Source organism: Durio zibethinus, chromosome 18 (genome assembly GCF_047325235.1).
Source record: "Durio zibethinus cultivar Kanyao isolate XHJ-2024 chromosome 18, ASM4732523v1, whole genome shotgun sequence".
Lineage (NCBI taxonomy): Eukaryota > Viridiplantae > Streptophyta > Magnoliopsida > Malvales > Malvaceae > Durio > Durio zibethinus.
Window position 1 is genome coordinate 21,591,444 of NC_143179.1, and position 17,824 is coordinate 21,609,267.

The 17,824-nt window shown below is 26.7% G+C and overlaps 1 protein-coding gene across 2 annotated transcripts; it reads left to right on the top strand.

The window, feature by feature from the left end:
* The first annotated feature begins 9,767 nt into the window (after positions 1-9,767).
* On the top strand, positions 9,768-13,896 carry LOC111299971 (floral homeotic protein APETALA 2-like). Of its 2 annotated transcripts, none has more exons than XM_022895520.2 (10): positions 9,768-11,360; positions 11,524-11,549; positions 11,683-11,713; positions 11,820-11,907; positions 12,104-12,249; positions 12,386-12,430; positions 12,553-12,644; positions 12,752-12,915; positions 13,022-13,243; positions 13,355-13,896. In XM_022895520.2, the coding sequence occupies exons 1-10, from the start codon at positions 10,831-10,833 to the stop codon at positions 13,532-13,534; spliced, it is 1,524 nt and encodes a 507-aa protein (XP_022751255.1). In that variant the 5' UTR covers positions 9,768-10,830; the 3' UTR covers positions 13,535-13,896. The 2 variants fall into 2 exon arrangements, with proteins under 2 accessions (XP_022751255.1, XP_022751256.1); XM_022895521.2 differs by having other exon boundaries at positions 10,319-11,360; positions 12,761-12,915.
* The last annotated feature ends 3,928 nt before the right edge of the window (positions 13,897-17,824 follow it).

The following is a 17,824-nucleotide window of genomic DNA, read 5'->3' on the forward strand; positions in this document are numbered from 1 at the left end:
ATCTGTCAACCCCAACAATTTCTTTTCCTTTATCTTATCCTTGTATTTAAAACTTTAATTATATCTATTATTAGAATTATCACTTGAAAATTACAAATTTTAAAGAATTTAAGCGTATAATATCTTTTTTAATCATATATATATATATATAGCAGGATAAAATAAATTTAAGAGTATATTAAAAACTTCAAAAAATAAAAAATAAAAAGACTCATGTCATGATTTTTAAATATAATTTAAACTCATAATAATAAGAAGAAGAGAAATCAACTTATATCCATGTAAAATTTTTTAATTTTATATTTTTTTATAATAATTAATTTCAATAAATATCAAAGATGAGAGAAATAAATAAATAAATATTTTATTTTATTTTTAGGATTTATTAAAATCAATAATTATAAAATTATAAAATTTTTAATACAACTTGATTTTTCTTCATCTTCTAATAAATTAATGTGAAACAATATAAAATCATCGGACAATGTGGGGGTTTGAGAAATCATATCCTTCCACCCCACCACTCGACGTGTACCTTTGATCCAACAATGAATTAGGTGCCCTCTTTAATAATAAAACAGAATCACAAAAAAAAAAAAAAAACATATATCATTTATTTATAATATATACAGCACATGCTTGCTGTTATTTCCATTATTATAAATTACACACATATATATATGTATACATATATTTGAGTATTTATATATAATTTAATAAAAATATATATTTATATTTTTTATATGATTTAAATTATGGATTATTTCTAATATATTTGAACACATAATTTTTTTTAAATATTAGTAAAATAATGTACATTTATCTTAATTGAATTAAAGATATTCATGAACCAAATTGAGTCATGTTCGGATCAAATTTATAATTAGTATTAATAATTTATATATTTATTCAAGCCCATCCTTACTCGAAATTTTGGATCTCAATTTTTTTTTTTAATTCTGACCCAAATTAAAAAAATAAATCATAAATTTACATATTAAATTTAATTTATATAATAAAAAACTAAAAAAATGTAATTAAATTAAATTTAATGAGATTATATTTAATTCTCATAGTAAAAAGTATCTATGTAAATTTAGAAATAAAAATTATATAAAAATACAAAAAAAATATACATAATTTTATTTTTAATATATATATATGTAAATTAATTTATATATAATTCAAGTATATATAAAAATAAAAAATTATATATATGTGAATTTATGTCAATTTAAATTTTAAATTTTTTATCTAATAACGAATCTCAAATTTAAATAAATCTAAAAATTATTGAGCCCAATCCTATTTAACATATTTTAATTTTTTATACAAATTCTTTCAAACTCAAACTAACTTTCAAGTTTAAATGAATAACACAACTTTTGAATAGATCCAAACGGTTTCCTTTATTATTTCAAAAAAAAAAAAGTTTGTATTATTAATTTTAAATGATTTTTAATTTTTTAACATTAAAAACCATTTTTAATAAAAAAATCTAATTATATATATAACCACATGAGTCACGTTATTATTTTGATAAATAAATAAACAAATAATACTAAAAAACTTATCCACGTGGGGCTCACTGAGAGAGTCAACAACACCGAGGTTGGGAAGATTCTTTGGACACCGTCCGATGTTTCATTACTGTTTTATATTTTCATACTGCTTCGGCAGTTAAATACTGAATTGTGAGATCCTTCACAATCTTCTTACTGACGGTGAAAGCTATATAGATTCCTGGTCCTGTAATATTTGGATAACTTTTCTTACTTTTTTTTTTTTTCAGATTTTATTCCTAGGCCGATTAATATTAAAAAGTCTAATTATTTTTGTTGAGCAAAACTTTATATTAAACAAAGAATCCATTTTTTTAATACAGTGTTGATAAATTATATAAACAAAATTAAAATATTATTACATGTCTATATTTTTAATTAATTTTTTAATATAAATTAAAAAATTATTATAAAAAAATAATACTTTATATCATTGATGGAGTTTTTATATTGTACATTGAGATTAGAGTATTATCACATATCTTTTTATGCTGTATTGAAAATTAATATAATGAAAATGACATACATTATAATTTTTTAATTTTTTTTGTAAAATTTAAAAATTTTATCAATAATATATAAAATCATAACTCTTAAAAAATTGATTTAAAAGTTCGAATTTCAAATATTTATATCTTATAATTTATTACAAATTAAGGAGTAAGTATTCTTTAAATTTATTAATTTCGAATTTAGGAAAAATAAATTGTTTGCAATGAAACACCTATACTATTAAAATTTAAGATTTTAACTGGAAAATTGTAATTTTTAAAACAATATATGCATGACTGAAATTAATTTTTAAAAATTTAAAAATTGGGATTAGAAATTAAGAAGTGCTAAGATCATTACCTTGAACAGAGAATTAATTATTCAACCTTATTGAAAAGATTGAAATGGAATCCTTTGGGATTTTCATTAATGGTGAACACTATACAACTGATCATTTCATTTCAAAGCTCAAAAAGAAAGTTGTTCAGTTTTGTTGTGATGAAAAACTTTGCTTCGTTTTGCTTTGCTGCTCTTCACTTCCCTCTCTCTCTATCTCAATCTAGTTGTGAAGTGTCCGCCACGCGCAAAAATTAAAAGCACTTTGAGAAGAAAGTTTTTTAAATCAACTATTTAATCTAACAATTTAGTAATGATTTAAAATAAAAAAAAATCAAACACAAACAATGTAGTAACATTTAAAAAAAAAAAAGATAAAAAGTGCGAACAATAATTTGATTTGATTAATGTGCTTTAAGCATGGCAATTGGCTGGTTTAACAATCAAACCGAACCCCTTCTTTCTTGAAATTGATTGATGGACTTATGGGGATCTTGGGAAGATCTTAACGCAAGTTGTTCTGTTCGGAAAATTATTAAAATAAAAAAATTATTTTTTTAACAAAAAAATTTAGAAATAAATAAATAATTTAATAATTTAAATTTAAATAAAATATATCATAATTAATAATTTAAAATAAATTATTACATGTATCTCAAATCTCATAGGATTCTTTGGGAAACCCAGTCTTTTTTATATATAAACTAATAATTTGATAATAAAAGTTATGATATTGGGATTCGATTGTTTCCCATTTATAGCAAGCAGACATGAAGGGCCTATCAAATATCATTTCTTAATTAAATATATTGTAATTAATTTTACCGATGTGAATTGAATTGTTCTGCTGCTGCAATTGCAATTTGATTGGTTTTTTTTTTTTTTTTCTGTTTCTAATGGAATCTTAAGCGGATCTTTTTTTTTAAAAAAACTTTTTTTATGGTAAATGTCGTGTGATGTGGAAGACTGGTTTATTGTTAACTTTCCATTTGCCCTCTTGCCCATATCATTATATTTTTTATATCTAGAAATGTCTGTGGATTTAATTTATTCTGTCCTATGATTTATTCATGTGAATTGACTTTTGCAAATATTATATTTTGAACAAATCAATTTTAGCGCAAAATTAAATTTGTTAGGTCACGAAAATTGATTGAATTAATGAAAATTAAATATTTTATTTATAAGATTTAAATTCGATTTTTATTATCAACAATATTCTTTTAATGAAAATCTATAAATATAATATAAAATATCTTTGAGGTATGGGATATATTATAATTATAAAACAGAATAGTCTTTTTTTTTTTTTTTACCTAAATTTTAAGTGTTTATTAGCTTTAATTAAAAATTAACCTAAACAACTTTTATATAAATGGGTCCTTTGTTATGGTTCTATGGTCAAGTGTAGCAAGTGCTCTCACCTTTATCAAACAAAAAGGGACTTGTGATACATCATCATTTCACCAGTAACAAATAGTAGACATAGATTAACTTGGTTATTGGGATTTTCCATTAAAGGAAGCAACTTGTTATGGAGTCTTTGATGAGACCATTATCACAATCTAATTATGATTATACTTTTTAAACCAACCATATCATTTGATTGTGGTAATCTTTATTCTAGTCCCTAATAAAATACAAGTTTTCTTTAATATTAGGACCTCCTATATTCCTATATTGAATAGAAAAGTGCTTGACAACACACCTAATTTAGATTGATGTCCAAAAGATATTTAGAATAGTTTTTTTTTTTCCCCTTTTGTTATCTACTAACATTGACTTTACCTAATTATGAATTGAGAGATCAATTGTCTAGATAAACGAGTAGCTTAAAAATCAAGTTTAGAACTATCTATTTTTCCATTTCCCACATGAACAATCCAAGTTGAATTTGAAGTTTATTTTTATGCTTACCTTTTATAGCATTTAATGAAATAATTTCATCTAAATATACATAAAAAAGTAATAAGGTTCCAAGCTGGTCCCCATATCTATTATCTGATTGTTTTTAATTAAAAGTACAAAAAAAATTTATAAATAATAATAATAAGAAAAGCCCATTTTTTGAGTTGGTGGTTGTTACCAATGCTATCATTTTTAGTTAAAAAACCCTAATTGACATGTAAATTTCCAGCTCAATTTCATTGCATATATGTTTTCTTGGGGGAGTATCATTTTCATTATTCTAAGTTAAAAAAATTAAAGAAAAAAAAAAAGAAAAACAATATACATTAATAGTGAACTGATCATTTTACAACAAAGCCATATTATATTGCCCAACACATTCTACCTATATCCACCACCAAAAGTTGTGGCATGAATTTGCACTAACTATAATTGGAAAAAGAGAAAAAAAAAAAAAAAAACCAAAAAATCCAATGGCACATAAAACACAAAGCACCCCAAAAGAAAAGGCAAAACAAGAGTTAGGTTTAGAAGCTGACGCAAAAGGGTCGATGACAATAAAGCTAGTGGGCCTAATGGTAGACACCTCGAAATTAAAATGCTGAGAGAGTGAGAGAGAAAGAGGGAATGAATGGTGGGCCTCTAACCTATATAATCAATGGAGGAGGGAATAGGAAGGAAAAGAAAATAAAAATGAAGGCCCACTTGGAGGATACTGTTTCCACTTAGGGAAAACAACCTCTTCAAAGTTCAAACCAAAGCCTCGTCCCACTTCCATTATTGGAAAGTTTTTTCTTCTGCAAACCCTATTTCACCCACTCAAACAAACAGCAAGGATTAAATTGAAAGGAGGATTGAGAGATGAGATGGAAAGAAAAGGAAATGGATAATAGATGGATGACATTAATGATGAGATAGACATGAAACAACGACAATTATTTTTCTCTTGTTTAAAAACATTTTGGGTTCCATTGTTGGGAAATTTATCAATGTGCATTCTGACTTGGCTATCTCCAATTTTATCCTAACCCAAATGGGGACCCATTTTACAGACGTTGTCCGTTTCTTTCTGACACAGTTCCTTCTCAGCTTCCTCACTATTTTAAATATATATTTTTTTCCTTTATTTATTTATTTTTTTATTAATTGAAAATTGGGTTTATAATGCTGCTGATGTCAAGCATGATGAAATATCTAGGAATCTATCTATCAATCTATTACTATATATCTATTCCCATGGTTGAGTTGGTTTAGCTAAGCATTTTCCAGTCATAGTTAGAGCCAAGCTCTTGCATAAGACAGTGCCGCCACCGCTTCCTCCTTCCTCCTCCTCATTCTTTTCTTTGCTTCTACTTTTCTTTTCTTTTTTGTGAATGGGTACAATTTTCCTTTTAGGTTTACTTTTCTCTTTCGCAGTTTCACTACTTTTCCTAAGGAGTTTGAAAAAAATTAACCTAGTTATATATTTGGATGGAAGTTGAGAGTAAGTTGTGCAAATTGCTAGGTATATAACACCATTTTTTTAGTATATATTTGAAGTTTTGAATCTTATTCCTGAAATTAAAAATTCAAATCACATAACCATAAACTTACTTATATAGTTGATGTCTATATTCAGTTGTAGATATTATATTATAATATACATAATTATCAAATAGACTTTGTTGATGTGAAATAGTATGTGAACATATTTATTTTTTATACGTACAAAATTTTTTAATTTTTTTTAATGGCACATAAAATATTTTTAATTTTGGATTATTTATCAAAAAATTTATTTTAATCATCTAAAAATTTTATTAGCAATAAAATCTAATTTTAAAATATTATTTTTGAAAAAAGATTTTTAATAATCAAATATATATTTTTTTAAATTTAAAAATCTAATAGATATATTATCCTCTAAAATTGATTTATAAAATAAATATATTTAATAAATTATTTAAATTCAAAATGAAAATCTATCAAAGATTGAAAGTTTTGTTTAAATTTTGAATTCAAAAAATTAAATTCATAAGTTATCTTTTCTTTTTTTTTAAGTTAGCCAAATTTTAAGAATATATATATATATATATATGTATCATAAATTTGAACGTGTAACTCTATTAAAATTGATTAGATTTATTTTTTAATATTATAAATTAAAAAAATAAATTTATTTTTTAATTCTCTTTTATCATTAGATTATTTTAATGATAAAACAGGAATGGAAGTAAAGTAGGAACACACTCGTCAAATTAAAAATTCGAAAAATCGAGTTTTGGCACGCAAAAATTTAGAGTGTAATATTTAAATATTTAATTACAGAACCTCGCAAACTCCAAACCATCATCATTATGAAAGTAGGTAGTTGAGATTTTTAGTTCCTATAAAAATATAAATTTCCTTTTTTTTTCTTAATAATATTGCTAAAAAAGCTGTTCTTGGTGAAATATTTTCAATTTTTTTGTTTTGCATTTCCTTGAATATAAAGGTATTAAAAATAAGTTTTGTTTGAATATGCATGGGACAATGAGCACAGCTTTGGTGTAGTTGCTGGTAATTTCATGTAATTTTTCAGGAATTTGCTTGCTTGAAAATGGATAAATACATTTTATGCATTGAAATAATTGTATTGTTGGCTTAGAAAATTAATCTAATATATTTAGATTATGTTTGGCACATAGGATTAGTTGAAAGATAGAATGCTAATCATCTTATTACATATGTGTTATTTACTTAAATAAAATGATTGGATTGTTGAAAATATTAGATATCCTATATTAATAAGACAACTCTATCCCTTGAAAAATAGGGGATTATTTTTAATTTATGAAAATAAACTTACATATTCTATTATACTTTTAAAAGTTACATTAATAATTTAAATTGTATAAACTTTAAGAAATGATAATTTTGATCAATAAATAAATTATCTTATCTTAATCATTGCATACATCAAACATAACAGATAATGATATTATTTAATCTAATCATATTTATAATATTATCTATTATATTCTATCATAATCTCATATACCAAATATGGTCTTAATAGATATTATATTATAATATAGAAGCTTACAAGTTAAAAATTACTTATGTAGACTTTTAGGTGTATATTTTTTTTACATGTAAGAAAATTCATAAAGTTTTTTTATAATAACATTTGAGATATTTTTTAATTTTAGACTAATTATTAAAAACATTAAAATTTTATTTAATTATCCAAAATTTTTAAAATTTAAATGAATAAATACTTCGTAAATATTATTTAGTTATCTAAATATAGATCTACATGGATAATTTTTAACTTGTTACTAACAAAATCTAATCATATTATAATAAAAAAGTAAATTTATTATAATATTTATAATAATAAAAATAAACATAAATCTAATAATATTATAAAAATAAATATTGTCATGTTTGACTTTCTTTATAAAATAGGCTGTAATTTAAGTATAAAAGAATCATTTATAAGATTTAAAACTTAAATTTTTAAATTTTAAATATTATATTTTAAAAATATTTATATGAATTAATTAAATTAAAATTTAAATTTGACTTATTTTATTTATTAATATGTATTAAAGACTTGGACTATTTTACTATTCAATAGCAATATACTTAAGAATTGATATGTGATATGAACAATATATATTCTTCATAATAATGAAGATAAAAGATTAGAAGTAAGCAATTGGTTGGTTCAATTTTAAAAAATCAATAATCGATTTAATTAATTTTTATTTAATATATAATCGAATCGATCAAAAAATTTTAAATAATTGATCATAATTAAATTAATCAAAATTAATTTGATTCAATTAAATAATTAAATTTTTTATCATATTTTTTATTATGAATAATTATTTAATTATAAATTTAATTTAATAAAACTCAAATTCAAGTATAATACAAACTAATTCACTAAAACATTTAACAATTTTAACAATATTTTTACAAGAAAAATATAAATAAAACCTTATATCAATTTTTTTACTTTTATTTATTCGAAAATCGATTAATTCGGTTAATTCAATTATCAATTTTAAAAATAAAAAATTGATCAAGTTAATCAATTTAATTAATTTAACAATCGATTATAACTAAAATCAAATAAATTGAATTGATTTAAATAAATCCATTCGATTTTAATTGATCTACTCAGTTCAAATTAATTTTTACTTACCTTTATCAATGATCCAACTAATTAGTTAATATCTTAGATAATTGTTAAAGTTAACATCGAAGTGTGAGTTTGAAATAAAGGTTTAAATCACTTAAAAAATAATGGCCTAAATCATCACAAAATTACATAGAAATTAATGGAGATTTAAAGTTGCACGATGTGAAGAAAGTTTTCTCCCTCCCAACTTATAAACTTTATTTTTCTTCTAATTAAGGTATGAATAAACCCTTTGAAATTAAGCCCTAATATCTAACAACAGGAATTAATTTCTCATCAATGACCTAATTAAAGCACATTTATTGTTAATATATATCATATAAAATCATAACTATATGAATTATATATCATATAGAATAAAAATTTTATTAAATCCTTAAATAAGATTTAAGATTATATTTTGATTGACGGTAAGATATAATTCAAATGATACACAATAAGGCTTTATTTGGGTGACTGATAAAAAGGATTCTCACCTATTATCTCGTTGTTTTGTCATTAGACTCGTCCCATCAATTTGTTTTTGCTCAACCAAACATGCCTTAAATCAAATTAGTAAACCCAGAATAGGAGAGGGTAAAACACGCGCCCAAGGAAAGAGAGTGGAGGGATGAAGTGGTCATAAATACGAGGTACAGAAGAAGGCAGGCCATTGGTCGATGGTACAACTAAAGAGGTAAAGGTGGGCCCCTCTTTCCTTTCCCTTGGATTGGACTTTTCTGGAAAGTTCTTCCTTTTCTTAACATTATTCTCATTTCCTTTTTCTGATACCAAACGCTCCGTTCATCTCTCTTCGGCTTATCTTTCCCAACTTCGAAGACCCAAAATAACTTTGCTCTTCCGCCCCAATTTGACCCCCCTTTCTAAATTTTACGCCCGTCCAATCAATTTACTGTACCTGTATTTTTACGAAAAAATTAAATTTAATAATTTAAAATATGATATGAGATATAAAAATAATATAAATAAAAAATATGATAATAATACAGTGTAAAATTTTAATAAAAATTATAAATAAGTTAAATAAAATTAAAATAATATATTTTATATTTTTATATTGATATAAATTATAATATATAATTTATATATATAATATAATATAAATATATAAATTATTAATATTTTATATTATAAAATATACAAATTTTCAAATTTAGTAAAAACTATACAACCCAAAAAATAATAAAAAAAAATATATTAATAAGTGTGTAATTGACGTGAGTGTGTGAATTCAGTAATTAGTATTGTTTCAAGTATTTCCGCTGTCTATTTCCATTAGCGGGTAACGTGAGAGAGAAGAGGAGATGCTTTTCGATTTGGTTAACGTGAGAAAGTCGAGTAAAGAAAGAGATAGCTCTTCTATATCTTCTTTTACTTTTTTTTGCCAATTTCCCATCTCATCTTTAATTTTACTGCATGATTTTATGACGTCGTTTCATCATCGTCAATCAAATTTAATGTTCGTAAAAAAAAAAAAAATTTAAAACTAAAATTTTAAGTACATTGAATTTGATATAAAAATATCTTTGAAAGATAATTTAAAATATTATATTCAGACTAAAAATTTAATGTGAGAAGACTTTTTCATTAATCAGAAATTATAGTAGATTTTTAGATCACTTATCAAAACAATTATTGACATTTAAAATTAAAATTTTATAAATAAAATATTCAAACTTGACAATTCAATCACCTAAGATAAATTAAAATATAAAACAGTAAAGTTACTGTTGAATGTGAAATTTAAAAGCAAAAGAAGCAGGAAAGAATGAAAGAGAGAGGAAAAAAGAACCTAAACAAAATTAGAAACGGAGGAGATTTTATTACATTCAGGAAAACAAAACATGCCAACAACAAGAGTCCTTTGGCTTCAAAGGGAGAGAAAGAAACAAAGAAAGCAAAGCAAACTAGCAAAGAACAAAGAAATAACATAAAAAAAAGGGCAAGTGGTAAGAGAGAGTTGTGGATGCTTTGTGCTATAAGCTACAACTCAAACTGGCCTCGTCTATGCTGTATTGGGCAGTCAGGTTTTCACAAGATCTTCTAACCTCGCTAACACCTTCCCTTACTACCTATACTTCCTTTTAGCTAGCTCACAACTTTCCTAGGTTATCCTTTTCTTTTTCTTTTATTTTTTTTCTCCAAAACCTCCTCCTTTGAATACTCAAGTCGACCTTTCACTCATTTGCTTGTTTTAGCTTTATATACAAAGACAAAGAGAGTTTTTAGCTTTGCAAAGTTATCTTGGTTTTTTTTTTTTAGTCTTGAGAGAAGATGGTGATCATAATTTTTTAAGTTCTGTTTCTTGAAATATATATATGTTTTGATTTTGATCATAAACTGAGAAAGTTGTGAAAAGAGATGGAAAAAATGTGGGATCTTAATGACTCTCCTGATCAGCCAAGAGACGATGAATCCGAGGGGTGTTCATCACAGAAAACTTCCAACGATGGAGATGAAGATAAGGGGAAACGGGTCGGATCCGTGTCGAATTCAAGCTCGTCTGCTGTGGTGATCGAGGATGGATCGGAAGAAGAGGATGGGGAGAGAGTTCAAGCAGCTTTAAAGAAGAGACGCAGCAAGATTTTTGGGTTCTCAGTGCCTTATGAAGAAGAGTCCATGGGGAGCGACCCGGATCCTGTGACCCGGCAATTTTTCCCTCTTGATCAAGACCCGGAAATGGGTGCCACTTCTGGTGGAAGTGGATCAGGGTTCCCTCGGGCTCACTGGGTTGGTGTCAAATTCTGTCAATCGGAGTCTCTTGTCCCTGAAACAACTGTCGAAGCGTCACAGCCGATGAAGAAAAGCAGGAGAGGACCCAGGTCAAGAAGCTCTCAGTATAGAGGTGTTACTTTTTATAGAAGAACCGGCAGATGGGAGTCTCATATTTGGTTAGTTTCTAATTCTATCTCATTTCATCAAAACAAAGCCTTGAATTTTCCCTCTTCTTTTTTTTTTTTTTTAATTTTTCTATACTTGAACTTTTTTTATTTTTTTTTTCTTTTTGAGCCAATCAGAATTTAAGGTGTTTTGGGTTTGTCATTTGACGTACAGGGATTGTGGAAAACAAGTTTATTTAGGTATGACTGTCTTTTTTATCTTTTACTTTTGAGACAAATTTTATATTTGCATTTTAATGTTTCTGATGTGTATGATATGGGCTTTTTTTTGCTTCTCTTTTTCTTTTTTTTTCCCTTGGCTGTGATTATATAGGTGGATTCGACACAGCACATGCAGCTGCCCGGTTAGCTATCTACTTAACCTCCTTCTTGCCATTTTCCGTAGGCAAAATGAACAAAGAAATGAACATGGCAGGGTTTAAGAAAATTTTCTTTCTTTGTTTCTGGCAGAGCATATGATAGGGCAGCTATCAAGTTCCGGGGAGTGGAGGCAGATATAAATTTTAGTATTGAAGATTATGAGGAAGACTTGAAGCAGGTGAGAATACTTGAGAAAGACAGGGAGAGAGAGAGAGATTGCATACTTTCTCTTATCAGGAATAGTTCTATCTTATCTTGTGCAGTTTTTTTTTTTTTAGCTGGGTGATATGCTTCTTTTTTTTTTTTTGCTTTATTTTGTTGCTGTGAAAATCACGTCGTTTACAAAAGGGAAGATTCTTTTTGTTGTGGAACAGATGAGTAACCTAACCAAGGAAGAATTTGTGCATGTACTTCGCCGACAAAGCACTGGATTTCCTAGGGGAAGCTCCAAATATAGAGGAGTAACCTTGCACAAGTGTGGAAGATGGGAAGCTAGAATGGGCCAATTTTTAGGCAAAAAGTAACAGTTTTTTGCCTTTTTTTTTTTTTTTAAATCCTATTCTTAGCAAATCCATTTCCCAACTTCCAACTATACCCTTTTGTTTTTCCTTCTGGTCTGTCCTCATTTCTTTATTTAGTTGAATTTGCTTTTACAGGTATGTTTATTTAGGCTTGTTTGACTCCGAGATTGAAGCGGCAAGGTGTGTGCTTTACATTTTTTTTTCTTTTAATCTTGATTTTTAAATTCGAAGTAAAAAAGAAAAAATTGATGCAAATCTGGAGGGATTTGATAGGTTTTGAATTCTCTGGCCCCTTTTTGTAGGGCTTATGACAGAGCAGCAATTAAGTCCAATGGCAAAGATGCTGTTACTAACTTTGATCCCAGCATATACGACAATGAGTTCAACTCTGGTGGTAAGTAAATTTGCCCATATCGTATATTATTTACAAATTTCTTTTCCAATCATTGTTCACTCTCTTAAAAGATTTTTCCTTAATTCCTCTACACTCTTATTGTTTAGAAACTTCAGGAAATGCTGGAGGTCACAACCTTGACTTGAGCTTGGGGAATTCAACCTCAAAGCAAAGTAATCCAGAATTTGGTGCTGATAGACAAAATGCTGTAGGTGATCAGCATAGTCTTCCACCTGAAGCTGATTGGCGATATCGGGGATTTAGGCCTAAGGTTGGTATAATTTCACACTATGATTAAAAAAAGAGTCCTACTTATACCATTTTCACTTTTTTTTTTATTTGTAGTTATTGATTTCATTTTATCGATTGTCTACCAGCTAATGAATATGCAGCAGAAACCTTGTAGAAGTGATGATCCTCACCGAAGATCTGATAGATATAGCGAGGCAGAAACAATGCAGTTGTTGAGCCAAACCCACATTCAGTCTCCAGCCTCAGTTAAGTCTAATGAAATGCAAAGATATGGACAGTTGAGAAGACCTGAAGAGAACCATATGTCTGGCATTCTTCCTCAACACGTTAACCCATCAACTTATCAGGTTTGTGTTTATGATTAGGCTGATAATTAGTAGTTGCTTGATTGGGGATTAAATATACCAGGAAAAAATCCAACTAACTAAACTTACTTTCTCACATTTTGTAATTTTCAGATTCATTTTCCAAGCAACAGCAATGGAATCCGAATTGGGAGTGATCTTTCACTGTCAACTAGTGATCGACAATGGCAACCGGGTCCTCACCAATTGTTTGCAAATACTGCAGCATCATCAGGATTCCCATCGCAGATTAGACCATCTCAAACTTGGCTGCAGAAAAATGGGTTCTACTAACTCATGAGACCCTCCTGACCCATCTAAAAAGTAGCCATATATCTTCTTCACTAACTAAAATCTCTCTCTGATCACCTGTTGGTTTTATATGCATGTAAAGATCAATGCTTTGAGATACTCTTTTTTTTTTCCTCTACAATTTTCTTAGAGAGCCAAAAGGAAAAATTACAAGAAAATATTGGAACAAGATAAAGAAAATTCCAACTCTCTTGGAGTTGTTGGGCATCGGTCAAACTAACAAAGAGACGAAGACGTTGAACTAGATATTCTGAGTTCCATGGTCTTTATACAGTTGATATTCTTGTACCCTTTTCTCAATTACTATTTTACTACTATATATATAAAAATGTAATTCTAGTTCATCATGGATCTCATATCTTTCCTGTTTAGCTCCACTCGTTTATATTGAAAAAATGGTTCTTTTCTTTTACCAGTACAATGCAAGCATATCTCTCCTTGTTTTTGACCCCTGAATGAAAAAAACTACAGATTCTGATACTTCAGTAAGTTTCTCTAATGGAGTAACACTGCATAATCTCTTATCCATAGATTTTGATGAAAGAAACCAAAAAACAAAAAGAAGGAAAATGTAGCAAAAAATTGTGAATCAAAAGGGAAAACAAAGCGAAAATCATGAATATAAAAACAAGGGAAATTGATTTAGTCTGGGAAATGTCAATGGAAGATGTTGAATAGTCACATCACTTGTTTCCTGTGAATCAGTTCTCTCGAAACAGAAGCAGTCGGACATGGGCTATAATGACGAGAAGGACCTATCATCATAACCCCCACTGCTTTTGAAGGACAGCTGTAAGAGAAAGAAACAGAGAGAAAAAGACCAAAAGGGTATATGGGTAAGTGTCCGCTTTGGGTTTAACCCCTCCTGTCAGTTTACAAGGAAAATGACTTTACCCCATGCCAGCCAATGAAAAAAAAAAGGACAGAAATGGAGATTTCGTTTCATTGGCTATGGCGTTTCGCACATCTCCAATGGATTTTTAAAGTCTATATAAAAACCTTCGACGACTGTACGAGGAAAAAGAGTTTGTGTTGCTTTAAACAAAGGTTGAAAATTCCCATAAATTTTATATTATTTTCCATGTGAACAAAAGTAGCAATGTTATTTGGTCAGTCCATTTAGTCCAATTGTGAATGATTAATGTCCTTTTGCATTAAGATATTGGCACTCATGAATAAAATAGGAATTGCAATTTCGTCATCAGGGGCGTCACTGTTCAATTTTTATTTTAGCAGTTTTGCAAATTGGACAGTTGGTTTTTTAAAAAATGGAGAATTTTCAGTAAGGAGGAAGGTCAAGGCCACCTTCTTCTGTCACATCATCACCATCTTGTAGAATTAAATATGCAGAGTTATTTTTTTTCAAAAGGTCTCTCCTTATAGGGGGATCCATTCATGCATATCTCGTTCAAAATGAACTTGCTTTGGGATAAAAAAAAAATATGGATCGATATATGTATGTATATAGTCAAGCAAAGACTATAGGCAAATTTGTTGCAGAGCCAATAGCTGGATAAAGAAGCATTATAAGCATCACTTTTAGGCTGCATGTCAGGATCTTTATCACATTTTGCATGTGATGAACAGTGAGGCGCTGCTGCAAAAATGTCAATGGATCCATTGACGAACTCACGAGCAAAAGAATACTCCCCTAAGCTCTTTAAAACCTTATTATTAAATGTATAAACGATTAAGTTTAAGTTGATATAATATTAAATTTAAGTTTAAATTTAATTTAAAATTTAAAATTCGAAATTCGATTTGAATTTGATCAAATTTTATTTTTTTAATTCAAGTTCGACACATAATAAATATTAAAATATTTAAATTTACTCAATTAAACTCGATTAATATATAAAATAAGTTCAAGTATTATATTTGATGAAAATTCGATTATTTGTACTCAAATTTGAAATATTTTATTAATTAAAATAATTAAAATATATTAAAATATAAAATCTCTATTAGATTAATGAATTACTTAAATCCGGTACAAAATACTCGAATTTGACTCAATTGATAAGTAAAATTATTTGAATTCGAACTCGATTCAATAATAACAAAATTAAATTCAAATTTTATTTGAATCAAATCCGAATAATTTGAAAGTATTAACATATTATTTACACTCTTACTTGCTACTTTCTTTTTTTTTTTAGGTAAATCCTTAATTACCATTTTTTTTTTTTTTTTTTTACGTTCCTTTCTATATCAATATGTAGCCAAGTAAAACATTATCAAATATGATCAGGTATGTTAATAAAATTAATTTTAATGATGTAATGTTATCGGATGAATAAATCTACAACTAATGTAATAAGAAAGATTTATCTAATAATTTCTTTTGTAATGACAATAATAGCATCACGAGGCAAGAATGTAATTATTTTTATATAAATATTAAAATTTAAAATTTTGATTCATTAAATATTATTTTTTAAAAATAATTATATAAATTTGATAAATTAAATTTAAGATTAAAAAAGTTAATCATTTTAGATTAGGATTCGGTGATCTAAATTAAAATTATAGTGGTACCACGAAAACCCCAAATTAAGGTAAAAATTTCCATACAAACTACAAAAAAAAAAAAAGGTAAAATATGAATGAAATCTGAGTTAATGGAGGGTGTAAGGTAGAGTTGCACGCGCCATGGTAAAGAGTGGATGAAACCTCAAGGTAAATACGAAAGTGTCTCTTCTTGTTAGATCCTTTTCATTTGCATCGGATCTACGGAACACTGCCAAATCCTCAGGCTGACAGGTTTATCTCTTTTTTTCTTTTCCTTATTTTTTCACCGTCACAAAATTCATGGTTTTTTTAAAGTTTTTAATATAAAATTTTTAAAATAAATAATTTTTTATTATATTAAATAAAATTAATTAATTAATTAATGTAATTAATTTAAAAAATTAATATTTTATGAATTAAATTTCAATTCTTTTTAAATCGTAATTGATTTTAGAAAAATAGATAAGAATTAAATAAATATATATTACAAAATAAATTAAAATTAAAAAAAAAATTGTGGTCCAAAGAAAACAGCTACAGGGAATCAAACGAGTGAAGTAAAAAGCGAAGGGTTTTGCTGTGAGGTTTACTTTTTTTGCCATTTAAAGTTGTGGCCTTCCATTTATGGGATTTCTTCAACGGCTGGAATTTCTTCTGCTGTCTTTCTCGCAAAAAAGTCATCAAAGTTAAATACTATATATAAAATCAATCAGACAACCTTTTTTCTTAAAAAAAATTTGATTTTCTTCTTTCCTTTCCGTCATTATTGTTTTTTGTGTGGCTGATGAACGTGACGGTGATTGCGACTGGGACTTGACTGTGCAGGCATTGGTCCCTGTTTGGACTTTTTTAAAAACTTGGGACAAAAAAAAAGAAACAACAATCTTGGTGCCGTTAAGTGTTAGATCGCTTTCACCATTCACTCAGACAAACAACTCCTCTGGGTTTCACTTTATAGTAATTGGCTTTACCCATCTTGCCAGTACTCTCTCTCTCTCTCTCTCTCCCTCCTTTCAGTCACTTTCTATTTTTGGAATTCTATTTTGGGTTTGTTATATACACACACCTATTTTGGCCTATTTGTCATGGTATTACTTTTGGATTGATATAAAAATTTACATATTTTATTAAATAAAATATTAAATTTTATGTATTTATATTATATTTTATAAAAAATTATATATAGTAGACATAAAAATATAAAATATATTTTTTAATTTTATTAAAATTATATATAATTATTATTAAAATTTTAAATTATTTAATTTTTATGTTTTATTTTTGTATTATATTTATATTATAACATCATATTATATTTTAAAATTTTAAATTTACTTAAATAAATTTTTTATATAAAAATAAGGTACTTTTAAAATAAGGAAAAAGATGATAAGAGTTGAAAATTTATTAGTTATAAATTTGAACATCATTTTTTAAAATAATTATATAAATTAATTGAATTAGATTTAAAAATTTTTTGTAATTATTCCATATTTGTCTTAAGGAATTATCACTTTCCCTAGTAAGAAATTGGATAGATAATTGACGAAAGAGAAATCATTATAAAATTTGAGATTTGAAGTATAAATTTATTAAATTAAAAAAAATCAATAAGTCTTAAATTTCTTTTTAATTATTCAACATTTGTCTTAAAGTAAATCTATTTCTCTAATGGATGATTGGACAGGTGGTTGGTTCTTATTGGTTTTTTTTCCTTGGTTAAGTATCTGGTTAAGCCAGGCTGAGGCTGAGAGATAAGAG

Coding starts and splice junctions, on each gene's coding strand:
- LOC111299971 (XM_022895520.2), top strand. CDS start 10,831: ATGGAAAAAATGTGGGATCTTAATGACTCTCCTGATCAGCCAAGAGAC. Junction 12,250..12,385: donor GGCCAATTTTTAGGCAAAAA/GTAACAGTTTTT, acceptor TTGCTTTTACAG/GTATGTTTATTTAGGCTTGT. Junction 12,916..13,021: donor ATCGGGGATTTAGGCCTAAG/GTTGGTATAATT, acceptor ATTGTCTACCAG/CTAATGAATATGCAGCAGAA.